Source organism: Arachis stenosperma, chromosome 6, assembly GCF_014773155.1.
Source record: "Arachis stenosperma cultivar V10309 chromosome 6, arast.V10309.gnm1.PFL2, whole genome shotgun sequence".
In the NCBI taxonomy this organism is placed as follows: domain Eukaryota; kingdom Viridiplantae; phylum Streptophyta; class Magnoliopsida; order Fabales; family Fabaceae; genus Arachis; species Arachis stenosperma.
Window position 1 is genome coordinate 60,236,364 of NC_080382.1, and position 15,328 is coordinate 60,251,691.

Below are 15,328 nucleotides of genomic sequence, written 5' to 3' on the forward strand. Positions count from 1 at the left end.
AAGGGCTCCTTCCTCCGCCGCAATCGTCTACCTCGCACCCCTTTCTCCTTCTTTCCGTTACGTGTCATATCTCTTATTACATCAGAGGTATGCCACGTGAGGGGCATATATCAATTCGATGTCCCCGATTATTAGGTATAACGACCTCTCCAAAATATTGTTTTTAACCAGCATAATACCATAATTTTTGTTTACTATATTGGTGGTTTCACCAGTTCTATCCTAATAATAAGGAAAAAAAAGTAGCAATTTGCTGTATATTGAGTTTAGGGATGACAATAAGTAAGGTAGGATAGGATTTGAATCCAATTTAATCTTATTCGCGAGTTGAGAATATCTCAATTCTAACCTTATCCGTTCTTAACCTGGGGGTACCCGACCCTATTTACAGGTTACTAAAAAAATGTAATATTATTATATAACTTGATAATAATTTAAAATAGAATGGATCTTTATGTAAAAAAAGTATTAAATTATTAATTAATTATCTTCTGTTAGTGGCTAAAGATCTTTTGTATTTAATGAGAGATCTTTAGTTCAATATCAATTTGAAACATATTTTTATATAAGTATATAACATATACATATATATGATACGGGTTGGTTGGGTGGGGTTGAGGCTTAATCCAAATCCTATCCAGTCCGCACAAAAATCCTATTCACACTTTATTCTACCCGTTGCGAATCGAATTGACAATCCTACTCAATCGGGTTAAATTGAATTGGATATCACGAATAAAGTGCATGTTGCCACTCCTAATTTAGTTGGGTTAAAAGAAAGAAAGAAAAAAAAAACTTGAAAAGGTTTGACAAAGTTCGTATGAATTATTGTGAAAATTAGGATCTTTCATATGCTCAAATGGTAATTCATTTTTTTTAAAATATAAATAATTTTAAGTTTAAAAAATCATTAAGAAAATAATTTGGAAAATTCATAAAAGAAAAGGGGAAAAATGACGACACAATTGGTGCCCAGTAGAGTTGGATGTTAATGTGAATGGTTTGTCATGTGTGCGGAGCGTGTAGCGGTACCAGTAAGATAGAGGATTAGAATTTAGAGGAACAGCGTCAGCGACACAACAAACACTAGAAGAAGGGATTAGGAAGAAAAAACCCCAATCCAAAGAATTGATAAGAAGAATATAAGAACTAAGTAACTAATAAGTAATAACAATAACAATAATAATGTCGAAAAAGGGAGGAGGAGGGGCTTCGTTGCAGAAGGACGTGCCGTGGAGAGCGTCAGCTTCGTCAGTGAGGCCGGTTCCCAAAATTCACCATTCTCCTGTTCTTCGCGTTTCCCAATCTCCTTTCTCCGATTACGCCCTCTTCGTTATGAAGGTCTCTCTCACTCACCTCCTTTTCTTCTCTCTCTCTCTCTCTCTCTCTATATATATATATATATATATATACTTTTGGATTTTGCAGCAACCCGACCCAATTGGAGATGGATTCGGCCAAGAGGCTATAGTGGAAGCTGCTGGTCCTGACTGCATAGTACCTGGCCAAGTTATTCCCCTCAAGCTTCTCGGTGTTAAGGTTTCAATTTCCTTTCTCCGCTTTTTCTAATTTTTAATGTTTCCTTTTCATATCTTTTCTGCTTCACCAGTTAGGAATTATATTGAGTGTTATGGAGCATGTGATTTATTTAATATAAAATGATTGCTTCACCTTTAATTGATTGATGTGTAATTCTGGAAAATGCAACAAACATCGTATTGATTGCAAATTGAAAGTTCAGTCTCTGAATAACAAAGAGTAGTTGGATTTCTCTTGCTCTGAAGCATTATGTAGGTCTAACACATTTTAGGTGTATTGCCATTATGTGCCAGATTTCTTTGAATGAGCTTATATAAAAAAAAGATAATTTTAGAGTTTTTTTAAAGATTTTTTGAAAAAGTAAAACTAATTTTATATTTGAATATTTCATGTAAAAAGATTTTTTTATCTATTAGTTATGTTTTGGTACAACGATATAAAAATATTCTTTTCTTTATTTATTATGTGAAAAATATTTTAAGGGACAAAAAAGATTATTTTAAAAAAGAAAAAATTGTAACTTCTCAAAAAATATTTTTTTTTTAATTTTCTAGTATTTTTATATTTATTATTTAAAATTTGCTAAACACTTTAAAAAAATAAAAAGTAATCTTTTTTTTCATTAAAAAAATATATTTTTCTATCAACTTAATGACATTCAAACAAACATTTAATATACTTCTTTTATTATTTAGGCATAGTAAATGATAAATGATAATTATCTTTGTTATAAAAAAAAACTTAGATGACTATTATTCTTTCCTACCTCCTAAGTCTTCTATATTTGAAACAAAAATGCTTCTCATTTATTTCTTTTGAAACAACCGGTAACATGAAAATTGATGGAAAAAACACACTGTACTATGGCGTGTTTGCTCAGATGTCAGAACTATCATTCCAGCTACATGCTAAGTCCTATTTCCTGCATTTTTCTTAACTTCAACACATGGTTATAATCTGAATGAGCTAGAAATGAATGTGCATTTACCTATAGTTTGTTCTTTAAGACTGTTGTCTATTTAGAATTTTGTTAGTTGGTTAGGCTTATTTTATTTCAACTGTTTAGAGTGAACTTGCTACCTGAAACACCTCAAATGCACACAAAGTGGCCAAGAGTTGAAAGATCTGTTGTCCTGTTTTGTATATTCATGTTTGCTGGGCTTTCTTTCTTCTCTTATCATTTGTGCTCATGTTTTCCCGTTGAAGTTTACACTGACATTTTTCTGGCATATTTATGCTTCTAGTTTGAGCAATTTTACTTCGGAAGATTATGATTTTGCAAAGAGATGGAGTTTCATTTTTTCTTCTTGGCTTCTGCTTCAACAGGTCTGGCCAATCCATGTTGACTTCAAATTTTTGGAACCTGTTGGACGAGAACTTAAGATGCTTGGAAAGGTGAAGTCCTTTTTATTCTTTAAGAAATGCATGCAATGGGTATAAATTGACAATTGCTGGGGTTGAACTTCGTGAGTTTTATACATTTGATATTCATAAATTAGGGAATAGAATAAAGTTTTGCTTCATATACATTAACCCTTATATATTCATCCTTCAAGACCCAAATAAAACTAGTCATTGCCCCGTATGTTCCATTATATTTCTGAAAATTGAGAAGATAATAATGTACAATTTACATTGCACCACCTGATTACAACTACATTAATCATTTATTCATTATCAAATTATCAAGATGAAAGATATCTATGTGCTTATCTGAATTATACAAATTCTACCTTGTCAGAAAGAGCTACAACATTGTAGCAAATTGACCTGAAGCATGGTTTGTATTACCAGTTTTTCTCCATTGCCATTTCACTGGAAATAGCTATATAATTAGTTCAAATGCATCCATGGTACTCATGATGAACTAGTTGAACCACACAATGTATCAAAAGAACCTAGTCTTAGATACCAGTGCTGCTGACATTTCGATTTATTTATCTTGCTGGTTGCTGGAATTTCTGCCTATTATTAAACTTCCATTCTAAGCATATAATTCTAATTATTTGATTTCTTTATGGATTTATTTGTTTTTCTGCATGCAGTTCATGGATGATGCAGTTGAACTTATGAACAAATCTTTCATAGATCGTTGATAGCATCTGTGGCCTGTGTTTGTGAATAGATGAAACATCAATTAAGGGAACTGGAGCATCGACAAGCCGAGTGACTTAACATTTAGCTCATTTTGTATTGTAGTCTTACTCTCAATGAATTGAGACATCGAGTCAAAATGTCAATTTGAGATGATATTACTTAGAGAAAAATGACAAAGTTAGAACTTTGAACTGCATGCACAGCTATTGGACTTGCATCCTGATTCCAAATAGGATGAAATATTTTTCTTGTTGTATCCTGTTTTTGCACAATTATATATATATATATATATATATATATATATATAGAACTTGCCCCAAAGACTGACCATTAATTTCATTGATGATGGTATTGCAAAATTTGATTATTGAGGAAGGCAGCTAAGCAAAATTAAAAGTCTGAATGATGGTAATGAAGAAGAATATATACAGCCTTAATGGTGTCTGATCCTTTTGACTTAACAGGAGCAGCCACATTTCATTCCAATGAAGAGAAAATGGAGGGAGTCAGATTACATGAATCGTTATAGAATAACTGTTGACGGTATCTTGTTACAAGACAGTATGAACAAGAGCAGGAAAGACCACACAAGGGTGAAAGTAGAGGAAGATGGCAGCACCACCCTTGAGCCCTGCGAATAGTCCTCTGTGTATTCCGGCACCAACCATGTGACTCCGTCGCCCTGGCCCTGGCTGTTAGGTCCTTTGCTCCACATTCCCACACTGTTGTCCCTGTGCATTCATCATCCAATCAAGTAATTAGTGCTGACATTTATGTATGAGAATGATATAGGATAGTAAAGTAGTAGTAGCAGAACATACTTGGCAACGCCGAGAACGCCGGCGGACATGGTAAGCTGAGAAATCCTATCAGCAGACTTTGGCTCAACACTATAAGCCTTCTCATACTTAACCTCAACTCCTTCCCCAGAGGCCACAAAAAACGCGCCATTCACCATGATATCCCCCTCCGACCTCCAATTCCAGCCCTTCCATTTCCCCTCCGCAGTGTCAACCCTCTTGGTCACCTCCTTTGCAAACGGGTTCAGGGGTGCCGTGTAGCGGTTCCCCTGGCTGTTAATGGTGGGCTCCCCACTGCCTCCAATGGCATACATCTGCCACCGCGTGAAATCGTTGTTGACCACATGGATGTAGCCCCGGCGGCAACGTGGCATGCGCTGGACGAGCATGGGACCGAAATGGTTGAAGGCAATGGTCACCTGCATGCCTGAGTCTGGCAGGTAGTCATCACTGTGGCCTAAGAGCATGACTTCATTGTGGTGGGAGAAGTAGTTGTTGGAGATTGTGATTCCAGTGGAGCCCATGACTGCGTCGATGAGCCCGTCCTTGCACCGTGACAGCGTGCAGTGGTCTATCCATATGTCTTTGGACCCAAAGATGGAGATTCCATCCCCGTCAGACAGCGTCCGGTAGCCATAGTGGTCAGGGCTGGAACGCACATTTGTGTTCCCTGCATGTCGCAGTTGAATCCAAACACAATAAACAAATAAATAAATCTGTTCGTTAACTTAGACACACCTTTCATTCAAATACTAACAACACAGCATTTATACCAGAATGTTTCATGTGCAATACAGAAAAATACCTGAAGGATGACAATGGTGGATATGAATGTTGTGTATGATAACATTACTTATATACTGGAGAGTAATGCATCCACCACCAACAATGTGGACATCAGCACCACGGCCATCAAGGGTCTTGTAACTGTTGAAGATGAGTTCTTGAGAGAGCTTAATCTTCATGTTACTTGGGAACACGATCCACAGCGGCTCATTCTGTATGACAGCATATCTGAGTGTTCCTGGCTTAGGGTTTACTGCATCATCATCTGAGGAATCTGTGACAATGTAGAACTCCCCATCCTTTCCGCCCTTAGCGTGTTGCCCAAACCCAATGGCGCAGTCTGCCAGCCTCTGCCGGTTGTTGGGCCAATCTGGGTCACATTTCCAGCAATCGTCTATGGGGTTACCAGTTAGGCAAGAAGACACTGTCGACAGCATTTCCCTTCTTGCCATTGAACCATTCACCTTCCTGCACAACACAGTAGTGAAGATAGCACCTAGATCTGAGGTTTAAACTTATAATGCAGGAAAATACATTGTGAATGCAAGCTGAAAGACAAGAGAAACAGGGGAAACAGTGAGAAGAGAGTACCTGTGGACTTCATTAGCAACAGCTTCAGGGTCAGGGTGTTGTCCTGGTAGAGTTAGGTTCAGCATTGCAGCTCCTTCAAGTGCTAACATGGAACCAACAATACACAGTAGCAAAATGCAGCTTCTATGGGGCATTGTTGAGGAAATGACTCTTTTGCTACACACTCACTCTCTGTAGAGCTCCTCTTCCTTAGATTGCCATGGTTATGGCTGATTCTCTAGAAGGGTTAGCGGCTGTTGAGTGAGGTGAATTTATTAACCAGTGATGATTATTACAACAAACAGGTTTGAGTGTGAACAGAAGCATGGGATAATCTTTTTGTATTCTAGTATTATTATTTATTTTTTTATGTTGGACCAATCTTCAATGCATTAATCCTAATAAGACGTTTAATTTTAAGCGTTGTTTCCTTGTCGGATGTAATTTTAAGGTTGGTGCTGATTAAATTATAACAAGAACAAAGTATATAGATGATATGATACGTTATTCTTTGGGGGTGCTAATTAATAGTTTCAGTATGCATTATCATATTATATCATAGCATGTTGGGTGCTCTAATAATAATGATTGTGTAGGGTAGTATAGTGGTTAGGGTAAGTTTTTTGAATGATGGAAAAAGGGAAAGAAAAAAGAAAGAAGAAAGAAGAAAGAAGGTCGTATTGTGAACAAGGGAATCCCACTGTTCTCGAGGAAATTGGTCTCTTAATTTTGTTTGCCGGACAGAGGGACAACAGTATCAGTATCACTGATCCAAAAATGAGCTTCTTGTAATTACAAAACTGCCCCTAATGATCACCCAGTAGAATTTGAATACCACTAAGAAGGTCAGTGGGAAAATAGGAAGGGCAGGTCCTCTAATGAATAATACTACTTGCGAATTACGAGTAACACTTTAGTAAGGTTCATCAGTTCTTGCAGTTCGTGAAGTAGCCTTTTGACTTTTTGGACCTACACCTACGTATCAGCATTAATCACGACATTTTCGCATGCTTAAACTTCAATATACTAGCTACTTTTGTTTATTGAAATAAAAAAGATATTATTTACTCGTTTAAATTGAAATATAAAAAATTATTAATTTGTGCATTTATTATTATTTTTGCAGCCAATAAATACGAAAACAAATTTTAAATAGAACACATAGTTAAATCCAGAATAAACAAATTGTTTTGGACTAGGTCCAAACTCCTAACGTGAGATTCTGAGTTAGTAATGGGCTCATAATGGAACTCAAAAGATGCCTAAAGGATTCGCAAAATAAGATTTACGGGATATTATCATCAATTTCGCATATGCTGAGTAACATCATAATAGTTACCCGCTATGGACTTAATAATCGTCAAAAGATCTAGTCAAGGAAAACGACGTCAGACAAGGAGCTAAGCTTATAGGACCGTCAAAATGGTCCAAATCCATCGGGCTACCCTGTTTATCCATTCAAATGGGCGAGTTGTGTCTCTAAAATTAAACCCGTTTAAAATTCGGGTTAAACGGGCTGAGCACGATTAAAAAAATAGCGGGTTAAACGAGCTAATCCGCGGGCTAAATGGGTGGTTCGTTTATTTTTTTACATTCTTTTAAAAAAAGTAGCACCTTAAGCCGATATTTCTTTCGATCCGATCCGAAAATCCGACCCATCAACTAAAAAAATTATATTTTAAAGGTTTTTGACCTAAAAGTGATATGTTTTGTCAAAATATTTTTCAAAAAATAAAATAAAAAGATAAATGGGCTGGCCCGTTTAACCCATCGAGCTGACTATAAACGGTCCGGATTGAAAAATTATGGCCCGCGAATGAAGCAGGCTTAAACGGTCTAGCCCATTTAACCCACAGACTTAACGGGCCGGGTCAAAATGGATCGAGCTAGCCTGTTTGATAGCCCTATAAACTTATAAGAATGACCTGATATATGGTTAAAGAGGATACTTAGTTCTAATTCATCAATCCAATTCCTTGAATATTTATTCATTTAGATATCAGAATGTCTTTACAAGTACTAACCCCAGTTCGTACGTTTGGACAAGGCAAGGTTTCGAATTTCCTAAAAGGTCAATCCAAAATCCTTGGAACATTTGGCGCGGTGAGCTTGGACCTTGCTTATCATGACACGAGTGATGGCAGACGCAGAAAAGAGGAATGAAGTACATGGTGAAGTATTGCCATGTATCCCGTCATACTCCTATGCATGGTAATGGGAACAACATTCCAAAAAATTAACAAAAATTGTGAAGGGATGTGTTCCGAGGGTTACCTGAAACTGAAGGTCGATCTCGGACGAGATCTTTTATGCTGGTCGGTGCTGCTGTGTCCAACCTGGTAGAGTTGGAGATGCTGCTAATCCTTCGTCACCGGAGGGTGGTGGTACCTGCAAGAGAATCCGATGCTTAAGTTAGCACGTGCTTTAGGCAGGTTTTTGTGTAGAATTAGAGTATGAGTTTTACCTGGGTGCTCCAGTGTATTTATAGTAGTGTGGAGTGTTCTTTAAGATAAGTTAGTTATCTTATCTTATCTGTAAGGGAAGCCGCCTTATCTTTTTAGGCTAGCCGCCTTTAGAGTGGGCTTTGTTCCTTCGTTTGGGCCTACTTAGGCCTCTATGGCGATTTGGCCGAACTCTTTTAAGGAGAGGCCAGTATCGTTCCAACCTTAAGAGGTCGGTCGCTCTTGTCTTCGGTCAGCCCGGATCGTATAGCTCGACCCAGGGTATGAACAGTGCCCCTGCTCGAGTTCGATCTTTTCGCTGAGGTCGTGTCTTTAGACTTCGACCCCTTTGAGGAAATCGTGCTCGAGCATTTGCCTTTTGGTCGATCTCTTGTCTTGAGGTCGTACCTGTGCTCCTCTGACGTCGACCCATGTGACCTCCTTACCTGAGCTTTTTAGTCATACTCCAACAACTTTTTAGGTTGTGTTCCAAGGGGAACCTTTTCTTTATAGTTTATTTGGACGACTTTTTAGCTCTTGTTTGTGCTTTTGCTTTTTAAGTTGTATCTTTTTTGTGAGACTTGTACTTGTATAGCTAGGCACTTTTGTCTCGACTTTTTAGCCTTTCTTTGGCCTTAGCGAGATGTCTTCATCCCTTTTCAGTGATCCTTTCGTTGGTCCGACTTCTCTGTCGGACCTTGTTAAGTTATTTTTAGTAATCTATTTTTAGATAGACTTCGTCAAGTCGCTTTCTATGGATTACCTTTTATAACTTCTTGCATTAACTTGCTTTTATCGCTTTCACCTTGCCGACCTTTTCGTAATCGGGCAATGAATCTGGTTTTCACCTTGCCGGCCTTTTAGTAATCGGGCGATGAATTTTTGCGTTTTATGAGCTTAGATTAATGTGTCTTGGTAGGAAACTTTTTAGGGAATCTGAAAACTTTATTCAAATGATAATAAAACATAGAAATATAAACAAGAGTATATACATGTGAGTGCTTACCCTTCTAGGTCGGGCAATTTTGTTGATCTTGGCCTAACGCCTCATTAGAAAACTTTTTAAGCAAAAAGAGTGCACCTTGACCTAAGATCTTTTATTATTTTCTAAATATAGTACCTTCTTAGGTTAAAGTGATGCCATAAACTTGGTAGCTCTCGCTCCTCGAGGTCGGACACTGATGAACGGATAATTTCTACGCTTTTTGCCATTATTTTTAGGTAGTTTTTAGTATGTTTTAGTCACTTTTTGTTATATTTTTATTAGTTTTTATGCAAAATTCACTATTCTATACTTTATTATGAGTTTGTGTATTTCTCTATAATTTCAGGTATTTTCTGGCTGAAATTGAGGGACCTGAGCAAAAATCTGATTCAGAGGCTGAGAAACAACTGCAGATGCTGTTGGATCCTGATCTCCCTACACTCAAACGCGTTTTTCTGGTGCTACAAAAGTCCAATTGGTGCGCTCTCAATTGGGCTGTAAAGCTAACATCTTGGGCTTTCCATCAATATATAATAGTTTATACTTTGCCCGAGATTTGATGGCCCAAACTGGCTTTCCATCAATATATAATAGTTTATACTTTCCATACTATGTGAATTGTTTGAGATTGCCTATTTGACTGCATATTAATTGCTAATTGTCTAAATGTCTTAACTGCTCCTACTTGTATATTCTTTGTCTGATATAACTGTGTTTGCTATAATATACTCCTGCTGGTGGTTGGGAGGTTTGAAGGAATTGGAAAGGGAAGTATTAGTTAGACTGAAGAATCTTTAGTCAGATGCCCTTATACGGTTTAGCTTGTTTATAAGCTTGATATTATCTGGAGGAAGTTCTAGGATTGCCTTCGGCTTTCCTCTATTATTATGTATTATATATGTGGAAGCTGTTACCATGCTGGGGACCTCTGGTTCTCACCCATGTGGATTTTGTGGTTTTCAGATGCAGGACGTGAGGTTTCCCGCTGAGGCATGCTGGAGACTTCTAGATTCGCGAAGATTCCTTGTTCTTGGGGACTCTGTTTAGTTTATATGTTTGCTTAGATACTTTTATCTCCATTAAATAATACAAACTATGATGACTCCTCTTATGGGAGATTTTGGAGAATAGGTTTTATGTATTTGTGTCCCTTTGGGTTTCCTTTGGGGTTTTCTTTATTTTATCATATGTATATATTGCTATGCTCGGACCGGTTTTCTTCGCAGCCGGATCTTGAGTCTAGATATTCCTGTTTTTGACATTCCTTTGTATATATATGATCTCGCATTGGTTTATCCTTGTTCGTTACGTTATCGATCAGAGTGTTGCGCTTTCGAGTTGCGATTTTTGTTTACCCCTTTTTCTACAAAGGCTCCTAGTTATAATCAATCATTCATACTACTATACGTACTAAATTTTTATTTTAGAGGTCGTAATACCTTGCCATCTCTGAATTATGACTTAAGCATAAGACTCTGTATGGTAGGGTGTTACATTATGGTATCAGAGCAGTTCATTCCTGTAGAGCCTGAGGGATGGACTGACTATGCTTCTGTGCATTCTCTGTATGTGTGTCATGTGCTATTAGTATATCTGCTTGATATAATTGGCATAAACGTTCTTGAGCATGCATTTGGGACTTTGAAGCACTAGACTTCCGATATTGAGACTGATCAACTTAATATCGATTGTTGGGTGTGTATAGGAACCAGATGGCGCCTCGTGGACGCGGTAGAGGTAGTGCGAGAGGTCGTACGAATGCTCGTGCACCGGAGAATAACCCTAATAACCCGGTGAACTTTATGGCTGCGTTGGAGAGCATGGCAGCTGCTATGCAAGCCACTGCTGAGGCTCTTGGTCAACAGATGAACAACCATGGTAATGATGGAGGTGGAGTTCAGGGCCCGATGACCTTGGCAAACTTTTTGAAGGTTAATCCGCCTAAGTTCAAGGGGACTACTAGCCCGACTGAGGCTGATACATGGTTTCAGGCTATAGAGCGAGCACTGCAAGCACAAGTGGTACCTGAAGGACAGCGTGTCGAGTTTGCTACCTATATGCTCATAGGTGAAGCATCGCATTGGTGGCAAGGCATCCGACGTCTTCTGCAGCAGGGTGATGACTATATCACCTGGAATGTCTTTCAAGAAGAGTTCTATAAGAAGTACTTTCCAACTTCTGCTAGGACGGCTAAGGAACTTGAATTGTTACAGCTGAAGCAGGGTACTATGTCCATATCAGAGTATACTGACAAGTTTGAGGAGCTGTTCAGGTTCTCTCGTATGTGCCAAGGAACTCCGGTGGAATATGAGGAATGGAAGTGTGTTAAGTATGAAGGAGGACTCCGGAGTGATATCTTCAGTTCAGTGGGACCAATGGAGATTAGGACTTTCTCCGAATTGGTGAACAAGTGTAGAGTTGCTGAAGAGTGTGTGAAGAGGGCAACCGCCGAGAAAGGGAGTCACAAAGGTTCATTCCCACAGAACCAAGGGAAGAGCTTTGCACCTAGAGGTCCGTCTTTCAAGAGGGGAAGCTCAATTAGGAGGCCCAACAACAACAATTTCCAAGGGAAGAAGTTTGGGAAGCAACCTCAAAATGATCAAGCTTGCACTAGGTGTAGGAATCACCATCCGGGAGCACCATGCAAGGCCGGATGGGGTTTGTGCTACAATTGTGGAAAGGCGGGGCATAAAGCCGCCAGTTGTCCGGAGAGGCAGAAACAAGGTGCTGGAAAGGCACAACAGACTGGTCGGGTGTTCACCACTTCAGCTGTAGGAGCTGAGGGATCCGAGACACTTATTAGAGGTAACTGTGAAATAGCTGGTCAAACTTTAAATGCTTTATTTGATTCTGGAGCATCGCATTCATTCATTGCATTTGAGAAAGCCCATGAGTTAGGATTGAAAATTGTAACCTTAGGTTATGATCTAAGAGTGTACAATGCTACCCACGAAGCCACGGTAACTAGGCTAGGATGCCCGGAAGTTTCCTTTAGGTTCAAGCAGCGTGATTTTGTTCATAATTTGGTCTGTTTACCGATGGTCGGCCTTGATCTTATCTTGGGATTAGACTGGTTATCTAAGAACCATGTTCTGCTAGATTGTTCTACAAAGTCGGTGTACTTTATGCCGGAGGATACAGAAGGGCCGGTCGTGGTAAATAATTATTACTTGAATTTGATGATGGTGAACTGTTCTGGAACCGAATGTCAGGGTATCATGTTGTTAACCGCGGGTGTTTCGGGTGATGATCAAAGGTTGGAACAGATTCCGGTTGTGTGTGAGTTTCCGGAAGTGTTTCCCGATGATATTGATGAGTTTCCACCTAACCGAGAGGTTGAGTTTGCTATTGAGTTGGTGCCCGGGGCGGGACCAATCTCGAGTGCTCCTTATAGGATGTCACCGTTAGAGATGAACGAGCTAAAGTCTCAGTTAGAGGATTTGTTGGGAAAGAATTTTATACGGCCAAGTGTCTCTCCGTGGGGTGCTCCAGTGCTACTGGTGAAGAAGAAGGATGGGAGTATGCGGCTCTGTGTGGATTACAGGCAGTTGAACAGGGTTACAATAAAGAATAAGTACCCATTGCCGAGAATTGATGATCTCATGGATCAGTTACAAGGAGCTGGAGTTTTCTCTAAGATTGATTTGCGATTCGGTTATCACCAGATAAGGGTGAGGGGTGAGGATATCCCTAAGACCGCTTTCAGAACTCGTTATGGTCATTACGAGTACACTGTGATGTCCTTTGGGTTGACGAACGCTCCTGCGGTATTCATGGATTACATGAATAGAGTCTTCCGTCCGTTTCTGGATAAATTCGTTGTTGTCTTTATTGATGACATACTGATTTATTCCAAGACTGAAGAAGAGCATGCGGAACACTTGAGGACCGTGTTGCAGATTCTAAAGGAGAAGAAACTTTATGCAAAACTGTCTAAGTGTGAGTTTTGGAAGAGTGAGGTAAAGTTTTTGGGCCATGTGGTGAGTAAGAAGGGAATAGCAGTAGATCCAACTAAGGTGGAGGCGGTGATGGATTGGAAACAACCAACCACCATAACAGAGATAAGGAGTTTTCTGGGTTTAGCTGGCTATTACAGAAGGTTTATCAAGGGCTTTTCACAAATAGCGTTACCAATGACAAAGTTAACCCGCAAAGACACTCCATTTGTTTGGACTCCTGAGTGCGAGGAGAGCTTCCAGATATTGAAGAAAAAGTTGACTACTGCACCTGTGTTAGTGTTACCCGAGCCGAATGAGTCTTTTGAGGTGTATTGTGATGCCTCATTAAAGGGTTTAGGGTGCGTGCTGATGCAGCATCGTAATGTGGTAGCGTATGCCTCACGACAGTTGAGACCTCATGAAGTTAGTTACCCTACGCACGATTTGGAACTCGCTGCGGTTGTGTTTGCCTTGAAGGTGTGGAGGCATTATCTCTATGGGGTTAAGTTCCAAGTTTTCTCTGATCATAAGAGCTTGAAGTACCTCTTCGATCAGAAAGAGCTTAATATGAGACAGAGAAGGTGGATGGAATTGTTGAAGGATTATGACTTTGAGTTGCATTACCATCCGGGAAAGGCGAATGTAGTGGCGGATGCATTAAGTCGGAAGTCGTTATATGCGGCTTGGATGATGCTTCGAGAGGAGAAGTTGCTCAAAGGATTCGAGAGTCTTAAAATTGGTGCTCGAGAAGTATGCGGAACTTTATGTTTGAGCCGATTAGAAATCTCAAGTGACTTTAAGTCCGAACTCCTAAAGGCTCATCAAAATGATGAAGCATTATGGAAAGTGTTACCGGCCATTGAGCAAGGAAAACAGTGGAGAGTGTCGGAAGAAAAAGATGGGTTATGGAGATTCAAGGGTAGAATCATTGTGCCGGATGTTGGCACTTTGAGGCAAGATATCTTAAAGGAGGCACACAAAAGCGGATTCTCCATTCACCCGGGAAGTACTAAGATGTACCATGATTTAAAGGCGATGTTTTGGTGGCCGGGTATGAAGAATGATGTGGCGGAATATGTTTCAAAGTGCTTAACTTGTCAAAAGGTAAAGATTGAACATCAAAAGCCCGCCGGTATGTTGCAACCTTTAGAGATTCCACAATGGAAGTGGGAAAGTATTGCAATGGACTTTGTGTCAGGATTGCCAAGGACTAGGGCTGGTTTTGATGCTGTTTGGGTGATTGTGGACCGACTGACGAAGTCAGCTCACTTTTTGCCCATTCGTATGACTTACACCCTTGAGGAGCTGGCACAGTTATACATAAAGGAGATTGTGAGACTTCATGGTGTACCTGCTACTATAATCTCTGATAGAGATCCTCGTTTCACTTCAAGGTTTTGGGGTGCATTTCAGAAGGCTTTTGGAACCCGATTAAGCTTGAGCACGGCTTACCATCCTCAAACAGATGGTCAATCTGAGAGGACGATCCAAACACTAGAGGATATGTTGAGATCTTGTGTTTTGGACCAACCGGCGAGTTGGGATCGGTATATGCCATTAGTGGAGTTTGCATACAATAATAGTCATCATGCGAGCATCGGAATGGCACCGTATGAGGCCTTGTATGGGAGGAAATGTCAATCTCCGCTATGTTGGTATGAAGCTGGAGAGAAAAGCTTGTTGGGAACGGAAATGATAGCTGAGACCACTGAACAAGTCAAGAAAATCCGTGATAGGATGCTTACGGCGCAGAGTCGTCAAAAGAGTTACGCCGATCAAAGGCGAAAGCCCTTAGAATTTGAGGAAGGGGACCATGTCTTCCTTAAGGTTACTCCGACCACGGGAGTAGGTAGGGCGATTAAAGCAAAGAAGTTGAATCCTCGATACATTGGTCCATTTCAGATCCTAGAGAGGATTGGACCGGTGGCGTATCGGATGGCTCTACCACCTCATCTTTCAAACCTGCACGACGTGTTTCACGTGTCGCAGCTTCGGAAGTACACTCCTGATGCTAGCCATGTGTTAGAACCTGAGTCGGTTCAGTTAAGGGAAGATTTGACGCTTCTAGTGGCTCCGGTCAGAATTGATGATACTAGTATCAAACGGTTGCGTGGAAAAGAGGTTTCTTTAGTAAAAGTGGCTTGGAGTCGAGGCGGTGTTGAGGAACACACT

The 15,328-nt window shown here is 39.8% G+C and overlaps 2 protein-coding genes across 2 annotated transcripts; one reads left to right on the forward strand and one right to left on the reverse strand.

The window, feature by feature from the left end:
- Positions 1-955: 955 nt before the first annotated feature.
- LOC130935477 (uncharacterized) lies at positions 956-3,890 on the forward strand. Its single transcript, XM_057865238.1, has 4 exons — positions 956-1,341; positions 1,429-1,539; positions 2,866-2,934; positions 3,585-3,890. Exons 1-4 carry the CDS (start codon positions 1,186-1,188, stop codon positions 3,633-3,635), a joined length of 387 nt encoding a protein of 128 aa, XP_057721221.1. The 5' UTR covers positions 956-1,185; the 3' UTR covers positions 3,636-3,890.
- Positions 3,891-4,062: 172 nt separating this feature from the next.
- Positions 4,063-6,082, reverse strand: LOC130935476 (probable pectate lyase 12). Its single transcript, XM_057865236.1, has 4 exons — positions 5,814-6,082; positions 5,242-5,690; positions 4,458-5,106; positions 4,063-4,367 (listed from the first exon to the last, which is right to left on the reverse strand). Exons 1-4 carry the CDS (start codon positions 5,945-5,947, stop codon positions 4,160-4,162), a joined length of 1,440 nt encoding a protein of 479 aa, XP_057721219.1. The 5' UTR covers positions 5,948-6,082; the 3' UTR covers positions 4,063-4,159.
- Between the last annotated feature and the right edge of the window lie 9,246 nt (positions 6,083-15,328).

What these genes read in the sequence shown, in the direction of transcription:
- LOC130935477 (XM_057865238.1), top strand. Translation starts at nt 1,186, where the DNA reads ATGTCGAAAAAGGGAGGAGGAGGGGCTTCGTTGCAGAAGGACGTGCCG. An exon ending in TCAAGCTTCTCGGTGTTAAG is followed by an intron (nt 1,540 to 2,865) that starts GTTTCAATTTCC and finishes CTGCTTCAACAG; the next exon opens with GTCTGGCCAATCCATGTTGA. An exon ending in AACTTAAGATGCTTGGAAAG is followed by an intron (nt 2,935 to 3,584) that starts GTGAAGTCCTTT and finishes TTCTGCATGCAG; the next exon opens with TTCATGGATGATGCAGTTGA.
- LOC130935476 (XM_057865236.1), bottom strand. Translation starts at nt 5,947, where the DNA reads ATGCCCCATAGAAGCTGCATTTTGCTACTGTGTATTGTTGGTTCCATG. An exon ending in GTTGCTAATGAAGTCCACAG is followed by an intron (nt 5,691 to 5,813) that starts GTACTCTCTTCT and finishes TGTGTTGTGCAG; the next exon opens with GAAGGTGAATGGTTCAATGG. An exon ending in CCACCATTGTCATCCTTCAG is followed by an intron (nt 5,107 to 5,241) that starts GTATTTTTCTGT and finishes TGCGACATGCAG; the next exon opens with GGAACACAAATGTGCGTTCC.